Source organism: Prinia subflava, chromosome 2 (assembly GCF_021018805.1).
Source record: "Prinia subflava isolate CZ2003 ecotype Zambia chromosome 2, Cam_Psub_1.2, whole genome shotgun sequence".
NCBI lineage: Eukaryota > Metazoa > Chordata > Aves > Passeriformes > Cisticolidae > Prinia > Prinia subflava.
In genome coordinates this window covers 85,895,212-85,918,520 of record NC_086248.1, presented here as the reverse complement: position 1 = coordinate 85,918,520, position 23,309 = coordinate 85,895,212, and the positions used below count along the sequence as shown (strand labels likewise).

At 41.3% G+C, this 23,309-nt stretch overlaps 1 protein-coding gene across 2 annotated transcripts in view; it reads left to right on the top strand.

Annotated features, from left to right (window-relative positions):
* Positions 1 to 23,309, top strand: part of DAAM2 (dishevelled associated activator of morphogenesis 2) — a 174,001-nt gene that overhangs the window by 51,819 nt on the left and 98,873 nt on the right. For both annotated transcript variants that reach the window (XM_063390854.1, XM_063390853.1), the window contains exon 2: positions 6,958 to 7,160. In XM_063390854.1, the coding sequence (XP_063246924.1) occupies positions 6,987 to 7,160 (174 nt within the window). In that variant the 5' untranslated portion in view covers positions 6,958 to 6,986. The remainder of the gene's footprint in view (positions 1 to 6,957; positions 7,161 to 23,309) is intronic.

The following is a 23,309-nucleotide window of genomic DNA, read 5'->3' as shown; positions in this document are numbered from 1 at the left end:
TTGCTGACCTACTGCTTTTATTTCTCTTTGTTTAGTACTGCAGTCTATTTGACACTGTAAAATAACTGGTTTAAGCAGATGAGTAAAACCCTACACTGGGGAACCTACAACCTCAGTGCCACAGCTAGGACAATAAAGTAAAATACAGCCAAAATAAAACATACATGAAATGTGATGCAGTCTTTGCAGCTTGTGTCATGCAGTAGGTGTCTCTTTAGAAGTATTTTTCTCTTCAATATCTGCTTTAACAAAATGGTTTTATAGTGTGAGCATAGGAAGTGGCTACAGGAAACCATTTCAATTCTAACAGCTGTCATGAAATAAAATGAGGATATTGCAATGGAACAGAGAAAAAGTAGAGAAAAAGTAGAGAATAAAATGAACTGGTAGGAAAGAAAGAAAAGGAGAACTAAGACTACAAAGGAGCAGCTTTTTTTCTTAATAGAAGGGAATGGGTAATCTTTGATGAGGTGTATGAATACAACAAATATGGCTCATGGTGAAGAAGACAAGAAAATTGATCTTGGTAGCAGTGACTTTTTGATTGAGAAGGAAGTGGAGGGTACGAGTATGTGTTGCTGAAATTGCAGAGCTGCAACACCGGAGAACTTGGAAGGGATGTGGGGAGGGGTAAGGAGAGAACGACAGGACTCCACACTACTTCATGCAAACCAGAAATGTTGATTGTATTTTTAGGCAGTATGCAATCCTGTTCATTCCACCACCATGGTGGTTTAATTGCTGGCAAGCATGCCTCAGTGAGGAATTGATAAATCAGGATGCAAATTTGTGGTACAGTCAGACACTGAGGAGATGAAGGACATACTTATCCTGGATAAACAGTTAGGCTGTGAATTTTACTTGTTTTGTTTGCAGATTAAGCTGTGGTCGTCACATCACCATTCAGAAATGTTAAAGATGCATAGATTTATTTGCATATAAATGAGATGCAAGAATATAATTGAGGCTCAGCATTTGGTGTCTAGGAGGACAGATTAGTTTTTACCGTATACATTTATATGTGAAACTACGACATAGTTACAGTACCTTTGCAAAAATAAAATAACTTCTTAGCAGGTAAAAGAGTGAATGTATTCTTTGGTCAGCTCAGTTAAGCATAGAAAATTTTTAATCTGTACTTCATTAAAGGGTGGGAAAAAAGGTGTAAAGAAATACTTAGTTATTACTAGCCAGATTCATGACACTGACTTTAACTGCTTTGTTGCTCTCTTTGCTTTGTGTTTTGAATCTTGACTGTTCTTTTAAAATGGTTTTCCTGTGAATACAATTTGTATAGAGTAATGTTTAGGAGGAACACAAGGAACCTGCAGGTATATTTTTTCTGTTTTCTTTTGTTTGGTTGTTAGTTTTGTTTGTTTATTTTTCTGTAGAGTTATTTCTCCCTGATTCTTAGGTGAAGGCAGAGAAAGTGTTGCAAATTAGTATTTCAGAAGGGAAGTTTCTTACAGTTCTTTAGCTTTTTTTTTTTTTTTTTGTTAGTGTGTGTTGATCAGTTGGTATCAGGTGAGACGTAGTGGATTTGTGGGTATTAACAGACTAACATTAGTGGTCATTAGTCACCCGGCACACCCTGAGCATCCTTAAAGTATTAAAGAGATTTTTGACAGACACGTTGCAGTAAGTAGGTTCATGGATGTAGTTACACCTGACAGCCTTCAAATAGTCCTTGCCTTTTCTCTTCTCTCAGGACTTACTTCTGAGGCAAATAAATGAATAAAAATGAAATAAATATTTGTATATATAAATAATAGAAGAAAATCCTTAGGTCTGTGGAATGCTTTGAAATTACCCTCTCAGTTTTAATGGGAAAGTGTGTAAAACGAACTAGAAGGGAGTTTCTGGATTGTCTTGAAATGTCCTTATAAACACCGAGAGCTCATTGAAACTCTTGTTTCAATGTGTTGGGGGAAGGAGAATCCATGAACTGGCTTCAAAATGCACAGCATTATTTGAGCTGCCCTCTTTCCTGTGTTGGCAGCTGTTAAGTGTGGGCCATGGCTGATTGGGATTGAGCAGGCATTGTTGCACAGGACCCTGCTAGTTTCCAGATCACATCCAGTGATCTGTTCATTTGTTTGGTGTCTGATGCCTTCCTGTCCAACACAGCAGGCAGGTGTCCATGGGTCTTCAGGAAGCTTTCCTGAAAAATAAAGTTTTAATTTTGTGGATTTTAAGTGGTTGGGGGTTTTTTTTTGCTGTTTTGTGTGCTGGAGACCAGGAGGTCTGGTCTCCTTAGCATGGTGACAAATCCGAACCAGAAGAGTTGGCTTATTGTTACACATGCAACAAATGGATTGTTTATCTGTTTCCTTTCCCCATCCCCCATGCTGCAATGGCCATATAGTGCGTCTGACATCTGTCACATTACATGTGACATACATGGAAAATTCCCATGGTAATTAAGTCATGCCATGAAGCTCATCATTTCACCATCTGTGTACTGAAGAAGCAACGTGGTACAGGGAACTGAGCATAGATAGGATCAGTATGAAGCTCTTTCCCTTTATCCAGTGTCTATATTCAGGCATTTTTCAGCGTGGTGCTTATTTTCTGCCTTTCATCATCAATAAATGATGATTTCAGGAGCTGTTTTAATACCAATTCTAATAGTTTATTACTTAATAGTTGACTAATACAGAGTTTTAACTTGGATTTGGGGGCTGTGGGTGAGTTGGTTTGTGTTCTAAACCAGTCTGAATTCAGATTTCTTTCTACATCAGTGATCACACATTACATGTATGTGTTTTATCCTGCCACAGACAAAGATAGATAAATTACAGGGAAATGGAAATTACTAACTTTAACTCCTTTCCTGTTAGCATAAGCTAGTGTGGGCAGTGATTCTTCATCACACATTTAGTCCCATGCTCCTCACTCAGGTGAGAGCTATGGCTACATCCATCCATGGGCATCGTGTGTCTGTTGATGATCAGTAGAGTTAAAGCTCTGAAAGTGTTTACCATTAATGCTTTCTTATGCTGTGAACTGTCTTTGCATGACTGTGTGTGTTTAGTTACCCACTGAGTTCTCTTTCTTCCTTTTTTACAAAGGCGGTGACACGAAAGTAATTTTCTGTTTTAGTTACACTTATGCTCTAGCTGTTAAGTGTGTTGAAGGACACAAGAGTGAGATAAAAGCTACAATAATCAGCTCTCTTGCACAGCAGAGCTGCTGGCAGAGCAGTTGTTTCAGTTGTCTTACTGTTAGTAGAACATTGCTTATTTAGTGTATGTTGGCATGAAAATTCCAATCTCTGAGATGAGAATGAAGAGCAGAATGAGGCTTATGAAGCAATTTAGAAAGCAATTAAAAGAGGATCCTCGTGTGCAGTTAGCATGGATCTGATCCCATGTGGCTAAAACTTCTGATAAGGGTTGGAAAAATTGCATTAGCTAAATTATGTTTGGTCACTGGGCCAAGTGGTTTAGCAATGAACACGTACACCCTGTCAGAGGAAGAGGACGTTGTTATAATTAGACCTTGGGCAAAGTTCCAGGCTGTGACTCCTGACCTGAGCTGAACCACAGATGGGGCTGGGAAGCAGGAGAGGGATTGCTGTGAGGAGCGGGTGTGTGGTTAGCTGTTGAAATGACAGCAACTTGTTTGTGTTGTGCTAAAAGGCAAAACAGTAGAACTGAGAAGAGCTGTGGGAGGGAGTTATGTGTAATAGTGGGATTCTCTCCAGAAGGAGGTTTCCTCTTGATTCTCACTGGGGTATATATATATAGAAGTACATAATTGCAAATGTTTCATTTTTACTTGCCTGAAGTTTAGAGGCAATAGAACTTTTATTAGAAGAAAACCCCCCCACCTTTTGTTATTTTCATAAATTTTTATGTCAAATTTGCTATCAACTATCACTCAGAAAAATGAAAGTTGCTCTTTTCTTCGTTTTCTTTGTCATCTCCCATCCTCCTTATTATATGGAAGCACATATTTCCAGATTTGATTCTTGACAAAGGAAAGGCAAAAGAGAGAGAAAGGAAAGGAAAAATTTATTAACCTGGAGCTAATTACAGAATGTTTATTTTGTTGATCACCAACAAAAATCAAAAGGTTTTAATTAGTTATTAAATAGCATAAACAGTGGCAGAATTACACGATTCTGAAGGACATCTACTTCACTGTCAGGCTTAATCTTTAGAGAAACAGTGCTCCAATTTAGAAATTTCCTTCCATTCCATTTCATTCCAGTACATTCCATTCCAATACCTGTGCTGGATTCCTCTGTAGCAGTCCTCAATTGTTCTTATTTTGAAAGCATTTAGACACCTCACCTATCCACACAGTTACAGTGTGGAAGCAATAGTGTTATTTTGTGTTATTTTACCCCTCTATGTCAGTATGAATTTCATGCCTGCTGCCTGTAGATGGACCTGGAAGATAGCAGTGTTATGAGTTGTGTGATGGAATGATGCTCTGTGATGCTTACTGTTCATGTGAGCTCTGCACACTTTTGCAGGGCGGTGAAAATTAGGTAGCCTTGAGTTTCACAAGTGGGGATCTCGAGGAACTACAGGTTCTGTAAAAAAAATCACAGTAACAAACATTAGCTTGTGTATTTCTCAGCATTATGGATGAAGAATGCCTGGAGACTGACAACCTCTTAGATGAACCTGCTTAGGATGAAAGCCAAGTAATGAAATTCCAGTGCAGGACAACCTGTGGTAGCCAGACTAGGGCTGTACTTACCCTGTAGAAAATGTTGAGCTTCACATCCATTCAGATAGTACTCATTTCTTGGTAAGGTACCTCTTTTGGCAAAGTTTATACCAGAGCCTTGACCTGAGCTCATAAAGGAGGATGTTACAGTCCTATCACTCCAATGGCTCAGCCAGTTTTTCAAAGGAGGATTCATTGTCCATGCCCCAGAAAATGCTGGTCCTTTGATGGTTGGTGAGGAAGCTTTTAGACAGTGGGCCAGAGCTTGGTTACAGCTGAATTGATGCAAATGTAGTTGTATTGCATGTAAATCAGGTTTGTCTCATTGAACTGAGTTCCTTCCAAAAGAAAGTTTTGTCAAACTAATTTGTTTTAATCTCAGTCATGACCAGATAAAGGGCATTGCACTTGGAATAATAATAATACTTGAGAAGATGGTCTGTAGTGTATAAGTCTAATTTCCGAGGTTCCATTGTGAAATTTTTTAGCAACTGAATCTCTTAAGTGTGGGCTATTGAGAGGAAACAGAAATTGCCACGCACATCATTGTGATAGATTTGGGAGCGTTCTGGTTTTGCTGACTGAAGCTGTGTCAAAGACCAGTTCAGTTCTAAGTCGACCTTTGGCATCTCCTAGTGAGAACCCGATGTTTTTATGAATGGGCTTTTGAAGCCAGCAACATCCTGCCCCAGTGGATCCTGCTGGGACATACCACCCCTTGCAGAGCTGGCATGGAGAGCAAAGCAAAGTGGGCATGCCAGAAGACAGTACTTTAATCAGCTTGCTTTCCTTTCAGCTGCATGGGAGTTGCAGCTGATGCCCCTCCAATGCATAAGAGAATGTGCTAGATAAATTAATCCCAGCACAGAGTAGGGCAGGTAATTCCTGCCAAGCACATAGTGCCATAAAGGTAGAGGTTTGGGTGGTTTGGGCACTTTCTTGGTTGTTGTTTGTTGCTTAGGTTTTTCTTAAGTGGGCATTCCAATTTCTGCACAAAACATCCCTGGAGAGCTGGCTGTGTTCTGTATCTTAAATCCCACTATACAGCTGCTGTCCTGAAGGTGCTTTTTCTTGCACAGCTACTCAGTCTCTGTGAAAGCTCAAAGCAGCCTTGTTCTGGCAAGCAAACAGACCAAAGCACTGTAGGGCAGGTTAGGGCAGCAGCTGCTCTAATGACAAAGCTCAGCTGTGTTGTTGCTGATACAGCATCCAGCATCCTGTGGTTTGGTTCACCTGCCACCTCCCTCCTGCTCCCCTGCCCTGTGCCCAGGGAGACCAGCTTCACAACAAGCTTTAATTATTTACTCTCTAAGGATATAGATTATTCTGCAGATTAGGTGAAAAAGTGAAGTCCTTAAAAATATAACACAAATAAGCCCCTGAGCTGTCAAACAACAAGTCCCTTAAAAGGGCAAAATATGTGGCTCTCTGTGCAGTGCACAGATCCCTCCTTTCAAACTGCTGGCAGGAGACTTCCTGTTTGGATGGGCCGCTCACAAACGGTGTTGTGTGGCAGTGAAATCAGTCACTTCCCAGCTTCTCCTTCAGGCCTCCTTCTGCCTCCCTTTATACCCCTGATACCAAAGCCCATCAAGCCAGGGTCCTGTCAAGATGGGATCTGGCAGCTCAAATGTAAATCTGAAGGCATGCATTAGCACTGTGCTGTTTCTTCCCTGAATACATAAAGCAGCCCAAGCTACTTACATGAGTTTGAAAATGGGATGGACAAAATGGTCCTACAGTGATAGTCCTGGCCATGAAGGAATAAATGAATGTTTGGTGATCTGGCTCCACAGTGGTGGAACATTGATGTCTGCTTCATTGTTTCATTGTTCATTTTATTTTGATCATATGGGATACCTTTGCAAGATTCTTCCATGTGTTTGGGGTAAATTCTCCCATACATGATTTTTTCCTTCTGATAGTTTCTTTCCTTTATTGTGGTAGTGATAGAAGGGCCAATACCAGCATTCTGTGGTAGCGTTCAGCCTTGGCTACTGAGCATTGCTGATAAATCTACCTGCTGGGAGTTTGTAAAACCTTTTCAGAAGAACTGGGAGAAGCACTTCTACCGTGATGTGGAAGAACACGGTAATGCCATACGAAGGCCTAGCTACCTTATCTAGCTTGAGTTTATTTTGTTCTTTTGGGTATCAGATCATTCTGTCCTTTCCATCTCTTACTCCAGTGACAGCCACTGTAACTGCACAGAGTTGCAGAGATGTAAGTCTTTTTTATCACCTAATGTTGGTTTTGTTTTGTTTTTTCCTTCAGAACATGATCAGAAGATAGCACCATACACCATGATCATGGCCCCCCGGAAGAGGAATCGTCATGCGTTGGGGTTTCTTTGCTGTTTTGGAGGTAGCGACCTCCCTGAAATCAACCTCAAGGACAATAATCCCCTCCAGTTCCTTGAGTTTTCTGTCCCAATCCCACCAGCAGAGGAGCTCAATGCCAGATTTGCCGAACTCGTGGTAAGTTTCTACTGGCAGATATTTATAAGGTGGATGAACTCTTCCCTTTAAAGAAGTAAGAGGACTTAAGGGATTTATTAGAGAGCTTCTATTGAAGCTTTTTTAAAAAAAACTTGTCATTCTTTTATGTTTTAGGTAGGAGAAAGGTGGCAAGCATCAGGATGAATGCTTGTGGCACTGGGTATAAGTACAACAAAATATTTGAATGTGCTTGTTTATTCCCGTAGCACTATGTAGGGTTGGGCATATTAGAAGGAACCTCTCAAGTTCTCTAGAGACAGCTACAGTCAATTTCTTATTTACAACTTTGGGATAAAATCTGCTGTATAATGTAATGTGGTGGAAAATCTTAGGGTTTGCAGATCTCTAAAATAAGGACTATTTGGGTTTGTTTATGAGTAGCATTTGCTGGTGAGATATAAGAATCAGGTGACCATGCTAATTATGTTTCATCACAGCTACCTTTGAACCCTGAAATGGTGCTATTGCAACAACAGCCATAAACAGGAAGAGAAGGAATTATTTCAGATGAACTTTGTTGTTTGCTTTTGTGGTAAATGTTGCAGACTCCAGGAGCCAGACACTTGCTTTTCATGCCTGGCATCAAATGACTTCACTGTCTTTGTCTTCTTGTTCAGCCTGAATGAAAACACAGGCAGAGGTCATAGGACTGGGTTGTTTTGCAAACTGTGTCGTAAAGGTGATGCCCATTTGATGCAGCTGATTAGGTTTCTCATTACCATTCTGAGATTGGAGCTTATGTAAAGGGAGATATCTGTAAGCATGTATATGCCTGAGGAGTGCAACTGAGGTGAGGAACAGAACAGAAAATACTGGATCTCAGCATTAGGGGAATTTGCCAGTAGTCTTTTTACATTACACTTTTAACATTAGCCCAATAAATTCTTGTCCATGACCATAGCTTTGAAATGCTATAGCAATGAAAAGGACCATGTAATTTGCATATGCAGTTGGAGGTTAGTATGTGGGCAGCTGTAGTATGTCATATCAAACACAGGGACAGGTGTAGTTTGTCAGATCAGTAGTCTGACAACCTAGCCCAGGCTTCAGGTTCAAGATGGGGTCCAAAGCAGATGGCTAGAGAAAAATGTAAGGTGTTGGAGACTATAAGGTGTGGCCATAGGGTGGTCTTTTCCAGGATACTCTCTAACCCTCTAACAGTTTTCAGCTCAAGGACTTCCTCAGTCAAAAGTTGCATTCTGTGTACATAGTATGGATTTCTTTTCCATTAACTTTACACTTCCCCAATATCCATTAGCATTTTTAATATTCTGTAGCAGGGGAATAGAAAAGAGTCAATAGGATTTGCAGCTGTTTCAGGAAGAATAATATGTGCGGTAGAAGAGTCTACTTGCTTTGAACTAATTTGCAAATGGAGAATCTCCTCTTACGGAAATACTTCACAAAATTCTGGTCGATATTTAGGTCAGTTTTCTTTCTTTGTGAGACTACTTGAGTTCCTCTTAGGAAATGCAGCTGACTGTGGAGAATTCCATGTCATGACAGGTACCTCTCAAGAGTAAGCACAGTGTAACCTGTAATCTGCTCTGCTGATAATTTATTTCTGGATGCTGCTTGACGTTGGTTTTCACGTGCAAAGTTCGAACTGCTGTATCAAAGTTCATCTCTCTCCAATACCAAGATCCACTGAAGCATTCAATCTAGCCTTCCTGAGGACATCACCCACAGATGTGCTTTGCTCCTGAACTTGGCTTGCTAAACTTTGAACTTGTTTACCTTTGGGTCACAGTGAAAAAGCTGCTTGAGTTGCTGCTGGGCTTTTGCTTACTGAGAAGGGTATCAGTTTTATGAGGAGTTTGAGAGTTTGTGGTAGTATTAATGATGCTTTTAACTTGTAGTTTTATGTCTGGCAAATACTGGTGTTCCATGCGCTTGCTTGTGGCAAAACAGCTCACAGCTGCCTTATGGAAGTCTGTTAAAAAGTATAATTTATAATGTTTCTGGTGCAAAATTTAATGACAAGTATATGTGATGATCTGTAAAAATTTTTGGCCCCAGTGGTTTGAGAGTTGTTGGTTTATGCTATAACTTATTAAATGTGCTGACAGCTTGTAACTGGCATATACATTTCAAACAAATGAAGCCATTGAAATGAAAACAGATCATATTCAGTTCTTATATTTAATGATAGCACTCCAGCCATCATTGCTTGAAAAGTGAGCTGGGAGAGAAAAGTGCTGTTTTTCAGAAGGGTAATGGTGTACATCACACATTTTTATAAAGCAGCCAGATAGGATGGCAGTGCATGTCAATAAGAGTTCCTGATTAGATAGGTAACATGAGAGCTGTTAAGGGCTGTATGTGCGAGAGAACCTGGGCTGGAAACTGGGCTGGCAAAATACAGGCTTTGCCTAGAAGGGCTAGTTTGTCCACAGGTCTGGATTAATGCATGTTCTATGAGACACTAAAATAAAACGGGCTACATCTGTATTGACAGCTCAGATGAGATTTTAATTGGATTAGAAAGATTCAGTCTGTAAATGCACCAGTGTAACTCAGCGACCTGGAAGTGCCTGAGAGAGCTCTGGGCTGTGTGCTAGCTCCCTGCTGCTTATCCGTTAGGGTCTGGTCTGAGTGCACTTGTACTATATAAAAACCAGATTTGAGAGTAAAGCCTTTTGACCCAAATCCCCAAGTGAAATGATGACACCAACATCATCTGAGATCTCTAGTGGGAAGAGCATTTGTGTTAGCTCCCTGAAGCAGGTCCAGGGGGTATAGCATCATCTTGCCATCTGCTCTGCAAAGGGTATAATGAAACATTGGTGTGGTTGAATGAATTTTTAAAAGCCTTATTTTTTTTCCCTTGTTGTAGTTAAAATCTGGGGCATTTTCCCATGGAGGAGTTAATGACAAAAAAGGCTGAGCATAGCTGTGCTGGAGAAGTCTCCCTTGTGATGAATTTTCCAATTGAGTAAATATTCAATATGTTTCTACCTTCCTTTCTGAGGAAAACTGGCATTTTGAAGATCAGGAGCATGTCTTCTCCTGCTGTTATTGTGCTACTTAAACTAGTACCATGAAAAGTGAATTTGAAAATGTCCATTTTTCAAGGGGAAGAAGTTAGGAATGTGTTATTTGTGACAGGCTCACATGACCCATTCCAAGCTTTCAAACTTGTTTCTGTAGTCTCCAGACTGAGGCAGGTACACGTGTCCAAGCTGCTCTGTTTGGGAGATGTACCCAGATCATCCAGCTGTGTAATGGCAGCTGTCTGACTGGACTCTGAGCAAGGCAGTGACTGTGATATGATAAGCTGATGCTGATTTCAGCTGAAACGCCTGCTCTCGTTGCCACTCAACCAGAAAAACAGTTCTAGGATGAATCCTAGGCTTATGTGTTGCTTGAAGCTGGATGCTCTGTTTATGCCTTGTCTGATCAATTAGAAAAATTAAACAGAGTTACTCCCGATAGGTCCTAAATTCTCTCTTGATTTATTCCATTGGGAATATGTGCAGAGAGTAGGTCTGAATTAAGACAACGGTTTATGGCGATTTGGAATGATTTGGTTTGGGCTAAGATAGGGGATGATGCACCAGCTCTCAGGCCATCTGCTGGCAGTGACTGCCTTGGGATTAATGCAGTGGTAACAGTACAGGTACTTACCTTATCAAAGTCTAGATGCACAAAATACAAAGCAAACAAGTTCTGCCCTCCAAAGGCTGCTTTTGTGAAGGAGGACAGAACAGCTGGCTTTAGCATATTCTCTTCAATGAACAAGCAGAGAGAGAAGCTCTAGGCAGCAGGGTGTGTGGACTGGTCCTGCACCTTGCAAATGGTAAAACTGGCCCTACCTGACCATCGAGGCTGATGTGACCAGCATCACTTCTGCTTCCATACTGCCATACATTGGTAAAGTACTGCTGCAGATGGTGGTCTGTTGGCAGGCTCCAAAATGGTTTTGTGCCTGCTGGCAAAAATATTTGTGCTAGACACATGTTTTTCCTGGTACAGATTTATAGACTGAACAGAAGAATCTGGAAGAATTATTGTAAGGCAAAGGGAAATAACTTTTTTTCATGGAACAGTTTCTCCATGTCCTTGTTCGTATTTGTTAGCAGCAGTGTATTCTTGTCACAATGGACTCTGATACTTTCTGTTCATTGATGGAAACCTGGACTCTTTGTGGTGGTTAAAGGTAGTGTGCTGCTTGACACTAAAGATTTTGCCATCCAGATCTCTTATAACAGCAGCCTGAACCCAGACTGGAACTCAGACCATATCAAGAAGGACGACGTAAATGCTGGCAATTCAGAAGAAAACAGAGGAATGTAAAGAATGCTAGCACAGAGGAAAGAGCAGTGTGAAAAGCTTGTGCTTTTGTTGTTTCTGTTTTTTTAGTGACTGTGAGATGGTCGTGGTATTTGAGAAGGTGGAGTGCAAGATTCTCTATTTTAAGATGCAATGCCCTTGAGGAAGAAATGGAATTGTCTTTTGAATTTATGCTTTCAAAGTTGATAGTATTGTTATATCCTCCAAATTTCAAATAGTTACCTTCAGCATATTAGAGTCTTATACTGGGGAAGATTTGAGAAATGCTTACTGTTATACTTTTGTGGTCTTACCCGCCCTTGAAGCACTCTCACATTTACCCCAGGTGGGATATTGACTGGAATTCCCTGTCGTGGTTTCTCTTACATTGCTTTTGAATCCACTTCATTTTCAGTTTGAAGGGTTTTTTCCTTCCTTTTCTTAATTTTTTGTTTTATTTTTTGTCTGAGTCCTTAAGGAAGGGACTTTGTTGACTTTTTGGGTTCACAAAAGCTTTTTGTCCATCTTCACAGGCTTTTCCAGAACAAAACTCCATCGGTACTTTTGGCATAAAATCTAAAGGTACATTATTTACAGTTGAGCAGCAGCATAAATACCTATGAACTCTCTATATTTGAATTTTTTTTCTTTTATCCACCATCTGTTTGGCCTGCCTTTAAACTTCATCTCATCCACTGAATTGCTGAGAGGCAGGTTGCTGCCCATTGAGGCAGCCTACACTCTTCTCTCTATCTCACTCCAGATCTAGCATTCTGATCCTATTGCAAACCCCCAGATTTCATAGAGAAGATGCATATGGAACTTCTGTATATTCCTGAACAGTAAGACCACTGGAAATCAAGGCCATATTTTCCCTGCAATATTGCCTGAGTGCAGTTAAGTGAAGATGGAAGCAAGTGCTGAATCAAGGTCTCTGTCCTTCCCTCAGCCCATTCTGGGAACCACGACTGAAACTGTAAGCTTGGTTTCTGTCTGCAGTGCTCTGCAGCAGCCACCACAAGAACATGGAACTGTGTCCTTTCTTGACATAACCCAAAATTGAACTCCTAGTCTTTCACCTCATCATCTCATCACCTCTGATTTCATTATATTTAATAATGACTGCCACAGCATCAAAGTTGGCTCACTTTCTGAATTAAAGATGAACTAGCCAAGGTATCTAGCTGGAAAAAATGGCAGTGAACTAATCCCTTCCTAAGTAAATGAGTGTCTTCATCTTCTCCTGAAATAGAGCCATGGAAGCAGTGTGAAATTTGCTCCTGTTCTGTATGTTACTGTGCTCTCTTGATTTCTCAACACACCAGGCTAGTATTTGTGAGCACTTCAGTGCCAGAATGTTGAAAGGAGTTGATGAGTGTTCTCTGAGTACATGAGCCATCCACATAACTGGTATGTGCTAATGCTCTCAGCACTGAGGCAAGGGAACAGTGAGGTCACCATAGACATGCTTCTATTAGCATTGGATGAAGTGACCAGTAGCATAAAGTTTGGGAAAACTCTGGTCTTTGCTTACTCTGTGAAATTTCTCCACATCTGTTCCTTCTCTGCCTTAAAAGAGAGTAAAATTCTGTGATTATTGTCTTATTTTCCAGAGGAGAGAAAGATGAGAAAAGGAAGGAAAAGAGTTTTATACTGAAAGAAAATAAGGTAAAGCATGGAAGTATCTGGGAATTTGTTTGTTTGTTTTGCCAAAGGAAGAAGCAAAGCCATTTCTGAGCAAGGCATCAGTCTGGCACACACTGGATAACATACCTTCAGCAGCTACAGGGAGATGAGATCCAAACCTAAATAACTGTAGTAGTGGTTTCCACTGCAAACAGCTGACTTCGAAGTGGCAAGTTCCCTTCATGCCTAGTTCTCCCTTGCAGACCATTTAGTGTAATGGATACAACATAAAGCTCAGATGAAAACTAGGCTTCACCACATTGAATAAGTACTCCCATATATCACCAGTCCCACTCAAGCTTGCCAAGTCCTAACTTATGGCAGTGTTCGTGAGGCCCCTTTTTTGGCTCTGAAACCTGCAAGAGTATTTATGTGGTAAAAAGTACAAGAAATGCTTTCACTGTGACCTTTCATGTGAATATAGACAATATAAGTCAATGTATTTAGGAAGAAGAGGGCATCAGCTGTGTTTCTATCTGCTGCTTGGCTTGAAGAAAAAGGTTCCCTATTTCTCCTCCAGCTCTCTTGTAATATTTCTGTGAAGCAGAGTTGTGAAGTTGCCTATTCTGTCTCTTGGCTTTCAGGAGGGACCAACAACTTTCCAGAAAAGTATCCTCTCTCTCTGAAGCTTATTTAAGTCCTTTGTTTCTCACTGAAAGGTTGTGACTTAGAAAGACATGTGTGTTAGGTCCTTGCTTCAACCCCCAAACACTTGACATGTGTATTTGATAACTTTATTTACTCTCATTTAACTTGAGGCATGTTACCAAGATCTGAGTGTTTAGTTTCAAATTATTAGTCTTTTGAGTCATTCTGTCCTAATGCTGGATTAATTTTAATACAGGGATTACTTTCTGTGTCTCTTGCCCTGCATGTAAATCATCATTTCAGACTATGCCACTGACCAGCCTGCAGATTTGAGTTGTTGCTAAATCCAAATTTCTATGTAACCATAATTTAAAAGTCCCTCTATTCTGTTCTGCCCATAAGAGGAAGTTATTTAATTCCCTGTGCCCATCCCTCATCCCTTCTGTGCTTCTCTGTAATTAATTAATCTACCTAATCTGTCAGGAAGTGTAAATGCCAAATGCAATTGACAGCTGGAGAGGTCCTTCATTTTTATTTGTATTTGATGAGCTCTGACTTCAGCAAACAAGGAGGCTTTGGCTCAGTGGAGACTCCCCACCCCAGTTATTGCTTCCTTTCCTGCACTTAATGAGGATGAACCAGGGGAGGTTGTAAGAAAATGCTGCTGGTGAGACCAAGGCAGAATTTTCCTGACAAGAAGCTCATATTCAGGAAGAAGCCTTGGCATTGCCCCCTGAGTAGAAGATGCTGTATCTGAAAGCAGAAAAAAAAGAAAATTTCGAGGCAGCAAATCACTTTCTTCACTGATGGTGGCCAGGCCACAAAAACTTCCCTTTCTCTTGCGTTAGTTTATAGTTGTCGGATCAATATTTTTCATGCAGTCAGATGCACTTGTCTTCTATTATAATGACAAAAAAACTGTATGGTTTAAAATTTCTGAAGCAAAGGGCACTGAGGCTGAGGAAGCAAAAGCCCTTAATGATATCAAAGTCTGTCTAGTTATGCACAAAATTCCTTTATGTCCAGCATAGTCCAAAATTGTACATATTCAGGATTCCTCTTTTCTTTTTTGATTTTCCACACAGGGGATATGTTTCTTCTTTTTGTTCCTGCTCTAGAGAGAGGCGTTTTCACAATGTTGGGCCTGCTTTACATGTGTCCCGTATACAATACATGTGCACAAGTCCCTGGTTTTATGCACATATCACTACAAAAAACTTTCTGTAGTTATTCAAGTCCAAATCCAGAAAAGAGGTATTGCATTTTAGGCTTTGTGGCAGAGACAGCTTCCCCTTTCAGGTGCTCTTGTACGTATGGATTCCTGTGACAGGGACTTATGGCCCTGAGTGCAGCAGCAGCACTTCCTCGCTTTAGGCTCCCTTCCAGTGGGTGCAGCTGGTTGGCAGCTCCCAGCCCTCTGAGCAGCTGTGTAAGGAGCAGCAGTCGCTATGCTGCAAATGTGTGAGACACAGATGCTGGGAGAGCAGCATGAGGTGGGAGCCAGCTCTCACACTCTGTCTCAGAATCAATAGGGTTGTGTAAACAAATGTAAGTCCAGACCTGGTCTTATGTGCGAGATTTTGGGTGTGAAGAAGCTGGGGGTGTTACCAAGGTGCAGTTTTAAGGATTTTGTACAGACATACACTGTGTTTTAGATCTTGTGGCTTTAAGATAAAGCTTATGGAGAGACATACCCAGTGGAAACCAGGTCAGTTTCACTGAAGATCGTAGTGGAGTTACATCATTCTCTGTTGACTGAAATTTGGCCTGTGTGGTATTTTCTGTGTCTGCGGTGGTTGTTGGCTTCTGAATATCCCAAGAAGAGCATACTGACTGCCTTTCTGAAAAGTGGGAAGGGTCGTGGTCATGGTTGGAATACTTGAAGGAAACGTCTGAGTGTGTTCTGAGAATGATTTACTTACAGTAGACATGAAACACCTGAGGAAGCTCTCACAGGACTGCGTATTTTTAACAGGGCAGTGCTGTTGTTCCATGGGAACATGTAGGGAAGTGCATGCAGTACATCTAGGGCAAAAGAGGAGAAGTACTGGATTTTGGGAGCACAATAGATATGGGATAGGCTTGGGATACAGAAGGAGGGGAAAGGAGAGATCTACCACTAGAAGATGGAAGTGCTAAGTTGTCAATCCTATGTGTTCCCTCCTGAATGCTTGAGAGCTGTCATGACATCCTAGCCCTGAAATCATGGATAGGGTCGATATGCTTAATGATCAGAAATCTTGTGTCCATCTGTTTCTAACACCTTTATCACCTGATTTGCTAATACTATCATGTTTTGGCATAGCTGCAAGTGTTAGGCAGCATAACATAAAAAGAAAAAAATAACATGAAGCTCTACTCCAGCCTTTTTCCTTAGTAAGGCATAATTAATGTTTGAACAGTTTTTGTGTTCCACTATGGCTATAACAAAGTGTCAGCAACTTTCTGGATTGAGCCTGAAGGCTGCTGAAGTGATAAAACGCTGAGATGATATTGATAGTAGGAGTCACATGTGCTAGCTGGAAGGATCAAATTTACTTATCTCTTTCATCATTCTGGAATTTTTCCAGTTATACTTTGATGGATACAGAACAGACAACTTTCTACTCTCCTCCTAGAATTGCACCAGCATTCTCATATATTTCCTGCCACTTTGTCTGTGACTTAGAGAGGGAGCTCTCTTCAGTAGAAATAGCATAAACAGCAGCAGTACAGGGATGTCCTATTGCCCCAATATTTTGGAATGGCTTCTCTTGAGCATGATTCCTGCCCCTGTCCTTTAATTCTTTTTATTAGGGTCTTATGTTTTTCAGGGTTGTATTTGATGACTTAGAAATCTATTATTAAGACCTCATCCCTCACCTTCTGGAGAGAATATTTGAATCTGGATTTGGTCTGCTAAGGAAAGGTGAGAGATTGTTCTAAATCAGATAAGAAAGGTAATATGGGATAAGAAGGTGCCGCCCAGAAATGCATCTTTGAGAAATGACAAGAAGAAAGTATGTGTTACAAAGACCATGTTGACCAGATGTAACTGGAACGGAGATTGTGAAAAGAAGGAAAAGTGTCTTCCAAAGTGTTGAAGAAAAAGACACAACAAATGAAGTAGCTGTGGTGCTGAAGGGAGAGTGAAGACCGGTTACAAAGATGGAGGTGATATGGAATGAATGCTAGGCCAAGATGATCTTTTGGCTGTGCATTTGGAGTGAATGCACGGTGATGAAGGGAGGTTGAATGACAGATGTCTATTTCTTCTTCAGCTTCTAGAGGAAGGGCCAGATCTGAGATGCTGTAGGAGGTATGTTTTAATACTTGGCCTGATGTCAGCAAGAAAGGGGAAGCCAGATCCCTCTGACAGTGAAGACCTTATAAATTTGTCATAATGTTTAATAATTCCTCACCTGAAGCTAGGGAAGCAGTGACATTTTCCAGTGAAGAGAAAAGGTCAAAAACAGGATGGGATGTAAGTGTCTTGCCAGATAGTAGTTTTTCTTAGGGAGGTAGACCTTAGCTGGGGTTTGAGAAGAACTGTTAACAAAATAAGATAATTGAACAGAGAAGAAGATAACAATCACGAAGCATCATCTGGTTAATATGTTGACTAAGATTAGTTTCTGTAGTTGCTCACCTAGTAACAAGTTATATCAGATGTAATCATGGCTCAGATAGTGTATCATCCAGCCTGAAGGAGACTGGGGAAAAGGGTTTGTAATTACATCATGTCTCTGTGCCCTTCTGTAGGTGGATTCTATCTTCAGATGGTATTCCAGGTTGTTTATCATTCAGGGGACCTGTTAAGGTGATTTGGGATTGCTCTTCCAGTGTTGTGGGCAAATGGCCTCTGCTGGTGTGCAAGGCTCCAAAGTGGGGAGCACAAGGTGCTACAGGTGGGGTGGGTGGAGTAGCACCTTTTTAGGACAGGTTTGCAGGTCAGCAGTTTCCTGGCACCTTCCTCCACACTAGGTAAGTAGAAGCTCTTGGTGTCACTAAATACAGCAGAGATCCTTTTGTTCATCCTTCAGCACCAGGTGGGAGCAGCACATGGAAAGCAGGTTGTCAGAAGGTGCTTTTTCTGTCACTCATCACACCAGACTGCCTCCACAGCTGCTCTGTTTTGATGTTTTTTGTTCTTAGGAAGTACAAACAGATGCCTTCCACCTGACACTGTAACACTGACCCAGAGCTTTTATAATTAGGTACTTTGTTGTCTGTAAGCTTGATAGGAGGAAAACTTTTCAAGAACATTGCATTGTCCTAGCTATCCCTGCAAATTTACACATCTAAGTTCATTTGTGAGGTTCTTCCCTTTTGTGAAACAGGGAATAGTGATGCTTCTTAGGCCAATTTTAATGTGTAATTGTAGCCAGATTGAAAAGGTGCTGAAAAAATGAAGCATGTGTAGATTATACAGGAGTCTTCCAGTGGCAAATGCATTGTATTTGAAGAACTTGGGAGCAAATCTCTATTACTGCCTCCTGTCACAGACATTGCCCTGTTGTTATCTACTTGTTTTTTTTTTAGGCAGAATCTGATGCAAGGCTCTGCTGCCTTCCCGTAGACCCAGTGGTGTATGCAAAAAGGCCCTAGTCAACATTTGTTTATTCTATGCACTTCTACATTAAAAACACTTAAGGGCATTTTTTAATTTTGCAGTTTCCCATCATTTGTTGACCACATAAAGGGAAAGACTGCCCACACTTAACAACCTTTGGAAAAGGGTAGCAATGTGCACAACAGTGTTTTGCAATAGCTTACTAGGTGGAGGCTTGAAGAATAACTTCTCCAAAGGAAATTACAAGGGGAAAGCAGATTGCATTTTCGCAGTTTGGAAGGTGTCCAGGGAGATCCCTGAGTCATGGAAAATCCATTGGGATTGCTTTAGTGGCTGTGTTTCAGCATTACATCTTGAATAGAGAGGAACAGCTGCACGAGTTTGTTGTTGGTGTGAAGTTGTTGGCTTATACACTAATGATGTGGAAGAACTTTGGATTACAAATGCTTAACCAGATAATAAATGCAATTATGATTTGTTGTTAGGAGACAATGCAAGGCACATGCTCACTCTTCTCCTATTCTTTTTTGCTGTATTTTGTGAAAATTTCTGATAATTTCTTTAGTAGAAACATTGAGAGAAAAAAACATCTTAGCTGGTGTTTTTTTCAAGCCCAGTGATGTCAGTGCAGTAGTTTCTGTTCTGCTTATCAGAATACTTGAGCAATGAGACAGGACAGGGTGTGAGTGAATAACCAAATATACTGTCATGCCTTCAATTCACTGTTTGGCTATGGAAATACTATGTTTATGTGAGGGAAGAGAATTGTGGAATTTCCCTCCTCTTCAACCCAGATAACAGAAGCCTTGTATGTGGATGATATTCTAGCTGGTCTGGGCTGATTGGTAATAAATACAGATCATCTCTATTTATTGAAATAGATGTTAAAAATTAGTGAAAAGGAGAGTGATAAACTTCTCAGTCTATTCTATGTTAGAAATCTGTCCTGCAGATTGTAGAGCAAGCCACTATTAAAGGTGGTTCAGTTCAGAGGTTTAGTCTGTTACAATTTATTAGAGGTTACTTAATTAATATTTTCCACTGGTGTAAATCCAGAGTAAGTCCACTCAATTTAATGGAGTTTGGGGCATTCTGATTTCTGGCTTGCACTACCAAATTTGGAATAATAACTCAAAGGGCAAGAGAACGACTAAAGCTAGCTTCTGATTTAGCTTTTGTCTGTGTAAACCTGAACTTCTGCCAAAAAATGATGTTGGTTTACTGGAGTTCCTTTGAGTTTACCCTGTGTATAAGCTTGAGCATGTGTTTCTAAGCTGCACAACCAAAGCTCAACAAGATGTTAATTTTGCTCATTAAATTCTTAACCAAGCTCCCAGTTCCTCCTGCCCTTTTACGTAATATTTTATCAGAGATTTAAAGGTCAGCCAAGCTCTGACTTACCCTTGTTTTCCTCTATAGGGGCATATGGCAAATAGGATGCACACAAGAGGATAAAGCTGTGAGGGGAGGGGTAGGTGGCAGTGGTGCCCCTGGAAATTCAGCCTGCCTTTGGCACAGCAGCAGCAATCCCCAGCCCACATTTTGAAGGTTGAGCCAGCAGGACTGTGTTTGGGCAGGAAGCGATCAGAGAGGTGTGTGCCTGTGTGCTTTGGCACAGTCTAGACTGTGAATTGCTCCAGCCTAGGAACCTCCTCTGAACTCATTAGTATTAAAACAGAACAGAGGGGACTTTGTAGGAGGGAGAGGGTGTGGAACCCGGAAAGGTAGCAGTTTAGATGGCAGTTTCCTAATAACCTTTCCCACAACCACCTTCCCATACAGGGTCTCAGCTAGAGGACCTTGGCATGAAAAACAAACCCTGGCACAGGGAGGGGGAAGGGAGGGAGGAAATGAGGGGACGGGAGGGGAGGGAAAGGAAATTAGGGACGGAAAATGGGCACTGTGCTGAAACAGCAGATTTTATTTTTATTTAATGTTATATATGCTGATACTAGAAGCTCTGTCTGAGAGAGGTGTTTGGTGCTGTGTATATAATCAGAATGTGGAGGTAAATTTGGTACTTCTACCAGAGGACTTGCAACCTGTCAGGGCGAAAAAGATATCAAGAAGAGGTATAATAGCTTGAGTTCTATTTGGTGTTTTCATTTAATTGACTGGATGGTGACATACAGAGCACATCTATTAGAAAATTATCATCAACATGATCCAGGAAATTCCTGGATTGCTTATGCCCTGCTCTGTTATTCCTCCAGCAGATATCTGAGTGGTTGAAGTCCCCCAGGAGGACCAGGGTTTGTGGCTGCAGGGTTGCTCCTGTCTGTCTACAGAAGGGCTTCCTGGTCAGGCAGCCTACTGCAGACTCGCCTGTAATGTCACTTGTCCCTGTTCTCCCTTTAACCTGACCCATAAGCTCCTAGACAGCTCCTCATCCATCCCCAGGTGGAACTCCTTGCATTCCTGCTGGTTACTGGCATAGAGGGCACCACTGCCTCCTCATCATCTCTACCTGACCTTCCTAAAGTGTCTTCCATTCCAAATAATAGGAGCCATCCTGCACACTTCTGTGATGCCAGTGAGATCAAAGCAGGTGTGTGCACATCTCAAACTCCTCTTGTTTGTTTCCCATGCTACATGGTGTATGGAGGCATTTTAGTAGGGCCTCTGATGACTCTGAGTTACTGGCAGCAGTGCTTGGAATTCCTTTTTGCTGCTCTCCAGGTGCTGTCCTGCTGACATGTGATCCCTGTCTAGTACCTGGGCATCTATTGCTGGCACTGACATCAGATTGGTAGGAGTGGACAGACTGAGGATCCCCGTCCCAGCAACTTTAGTTTAAAGCCTTCTTTACCATTGCGTCTGATAACTGAAGATGCTCTTCCCCTTCCCTGACAGATGAACCTGTCAGCCTGTTATGGGCTGACACAGTTTAGTTTTTAGATAAAGTGGAAACCAGCAGATCAGGTTTCTCAAAATGAACCCCATGGTCTAAACAGCAAACACATGGCTGTTGGCACCATTCCTGTAGCCATTAGTTGATTTACCAGACTGAACTGGCCCGTTCAAATGCCTTCCCTTTGACCAGAAGAATTGATGGGAAAGCTACCTGGCCTCCAGAGTCCTTTACCAGAGCTCCGTAATCCCTCTGGATACTCCTCAGACTTCTCCTGCTCTTATCACCTCTCCGCACTTGAAACAACAGTGGATAATAGTCAGTAGATCACGTGAGACTTGGTAGTCTCTCAGTGATATCCCCACTATGAGCCCTCAGTGAGCAGCACATCTCTCTAGAGCGTGTCACTGGGCACATAGCCATACTGTAGATAGATTAAAAGATAAGCTTAAAATAAGTTGGAAGAATTGTGTGAAAAAATTATGGCATTCAATGCTGACAGTTAAAACTACTTTTAATAGCAAGACTGGTAATTCAGGACGAAAGCAGCCAGGTACAATTTTTCAGAGAAAAAAACTAGGGATTGTAGTTGAGCATGAGTGGACATAAGTCATGCAGGTTTTGAGGGTTTTTATAAAAAATAAAAGGTCTTTGACTGTATGGAATATGTGCAGTATATAACAAGAAGGGCAGTCTGGAAGATGGATGAAATAAACTTTGCACTCAGCTTTGGTAAAGTCTCAGCTGGAGCACTGTTCTCACTTCTGAGCAGTGCAATTCAAGAGAGATGTACTTTGACCGGGTAAAGGCCAGAAGTCAATTAGAAGAGGAGTGAGAGATCCAGAGGACATAGGCTCTAAGAAAGAGTGAAAGAGATGAGTTTGTTTAGCCTCAAAAGAAGAGACTGAGAGGGACAATACAACAGTCTTTAACATCTTCAAAAACTGTTATCAAGAGGAAGGAAAAAAATCTGCTCACCACATTAGTGGCTGATAGGGCCGGAAGTAATAGGCTTAAATTGCAGCAGCAGGGATTTAGATTAGACATGAGCCTGAGTATTCAGTTTTCATCCCCCTCCCTCTCGCTGGGCTCATTTAAATTCCCTGACATGGACATGCAGCCCACCTTAACAGAAAAAGCTGTGGTGGTAGACAACTGTTTTACATTATTGTTCTCATATGCCCATCCATATCCATGGAATGTCCCTCTTGCTCTACCTGTATTATCACAGCCCTGCATAGGAGAGTGCGTCTCTGAGTCTTGATCTTTTTCTCTCTCTGAACACCTGTGTGTATTGTTGCATGACGAGGCACTGGTTTTCCTTGTTCTTTCTCTTTCTGTTTGGCCCAGCAGATTGGTGCCTCATGCATGTGTTTTGCCTGTGAAGGACAGAAAGATGAATGGCAGATGCTGTTTCAAGTGGCCTGTGAGAGGGGATTGCCGCAATAGACCTTGCTGGTTGTGTGTACTTGTGTGCTGTCAAGTCACAGAGAAGTAGGAGAGGGACAGGGTTTAGCTCTTCTCCAGGAAACAAGGAAGCAATTAAGCCAGAGATTAAGAAGGGAAAAAGAAAGCAGTATAAAGAGGGGTGGATTTGGGGATGAGAGGGAGCCCTGGTAGCTGACATTCTGTGTGAAGAATTTCTCTACCAAAAAACAGTGCCCTTGATGGAGGAAAGTCTTACACTGCTGCTAAGCCTTAAGAATGAGTAACTTCTGTGTTGGCAGGGTAGAGGAAAAACACATCTTTCAGTATGTAAACATCAGGTGCTTTCTGTCTTGTAGTGTTATGACTGAGAATCAAGAGATTTGGGCCCCTAGTACTGAAGAGGTTTTAAAGCTGCAACTTTTTGAAAAAGCAAGGAGGAAAAAAGAATGTAATGAGGATCACAGTCTTTTGTTTGTCTGCTTCTCTGCTTTACAGTCAGATCCGTGGCAGTAGCTGAAATGTAAACATTGCTTCCTCTGCCAACAGGCTGTGTTAGCAATTCATGTGTGCACAGTGTTTTCCTAATGCACAAATGTAATGACAGAACATTGTGGGTATGGGCAGATGTTATGTGATATGCCTTATGTATGTAGTTCTTGTGTATGTAAGGTGTGAGTGGCATACATATCTGCACATACACACACTATGTATGCAAATACATGGAACCCAATGATGTTTTACTATGACAAAC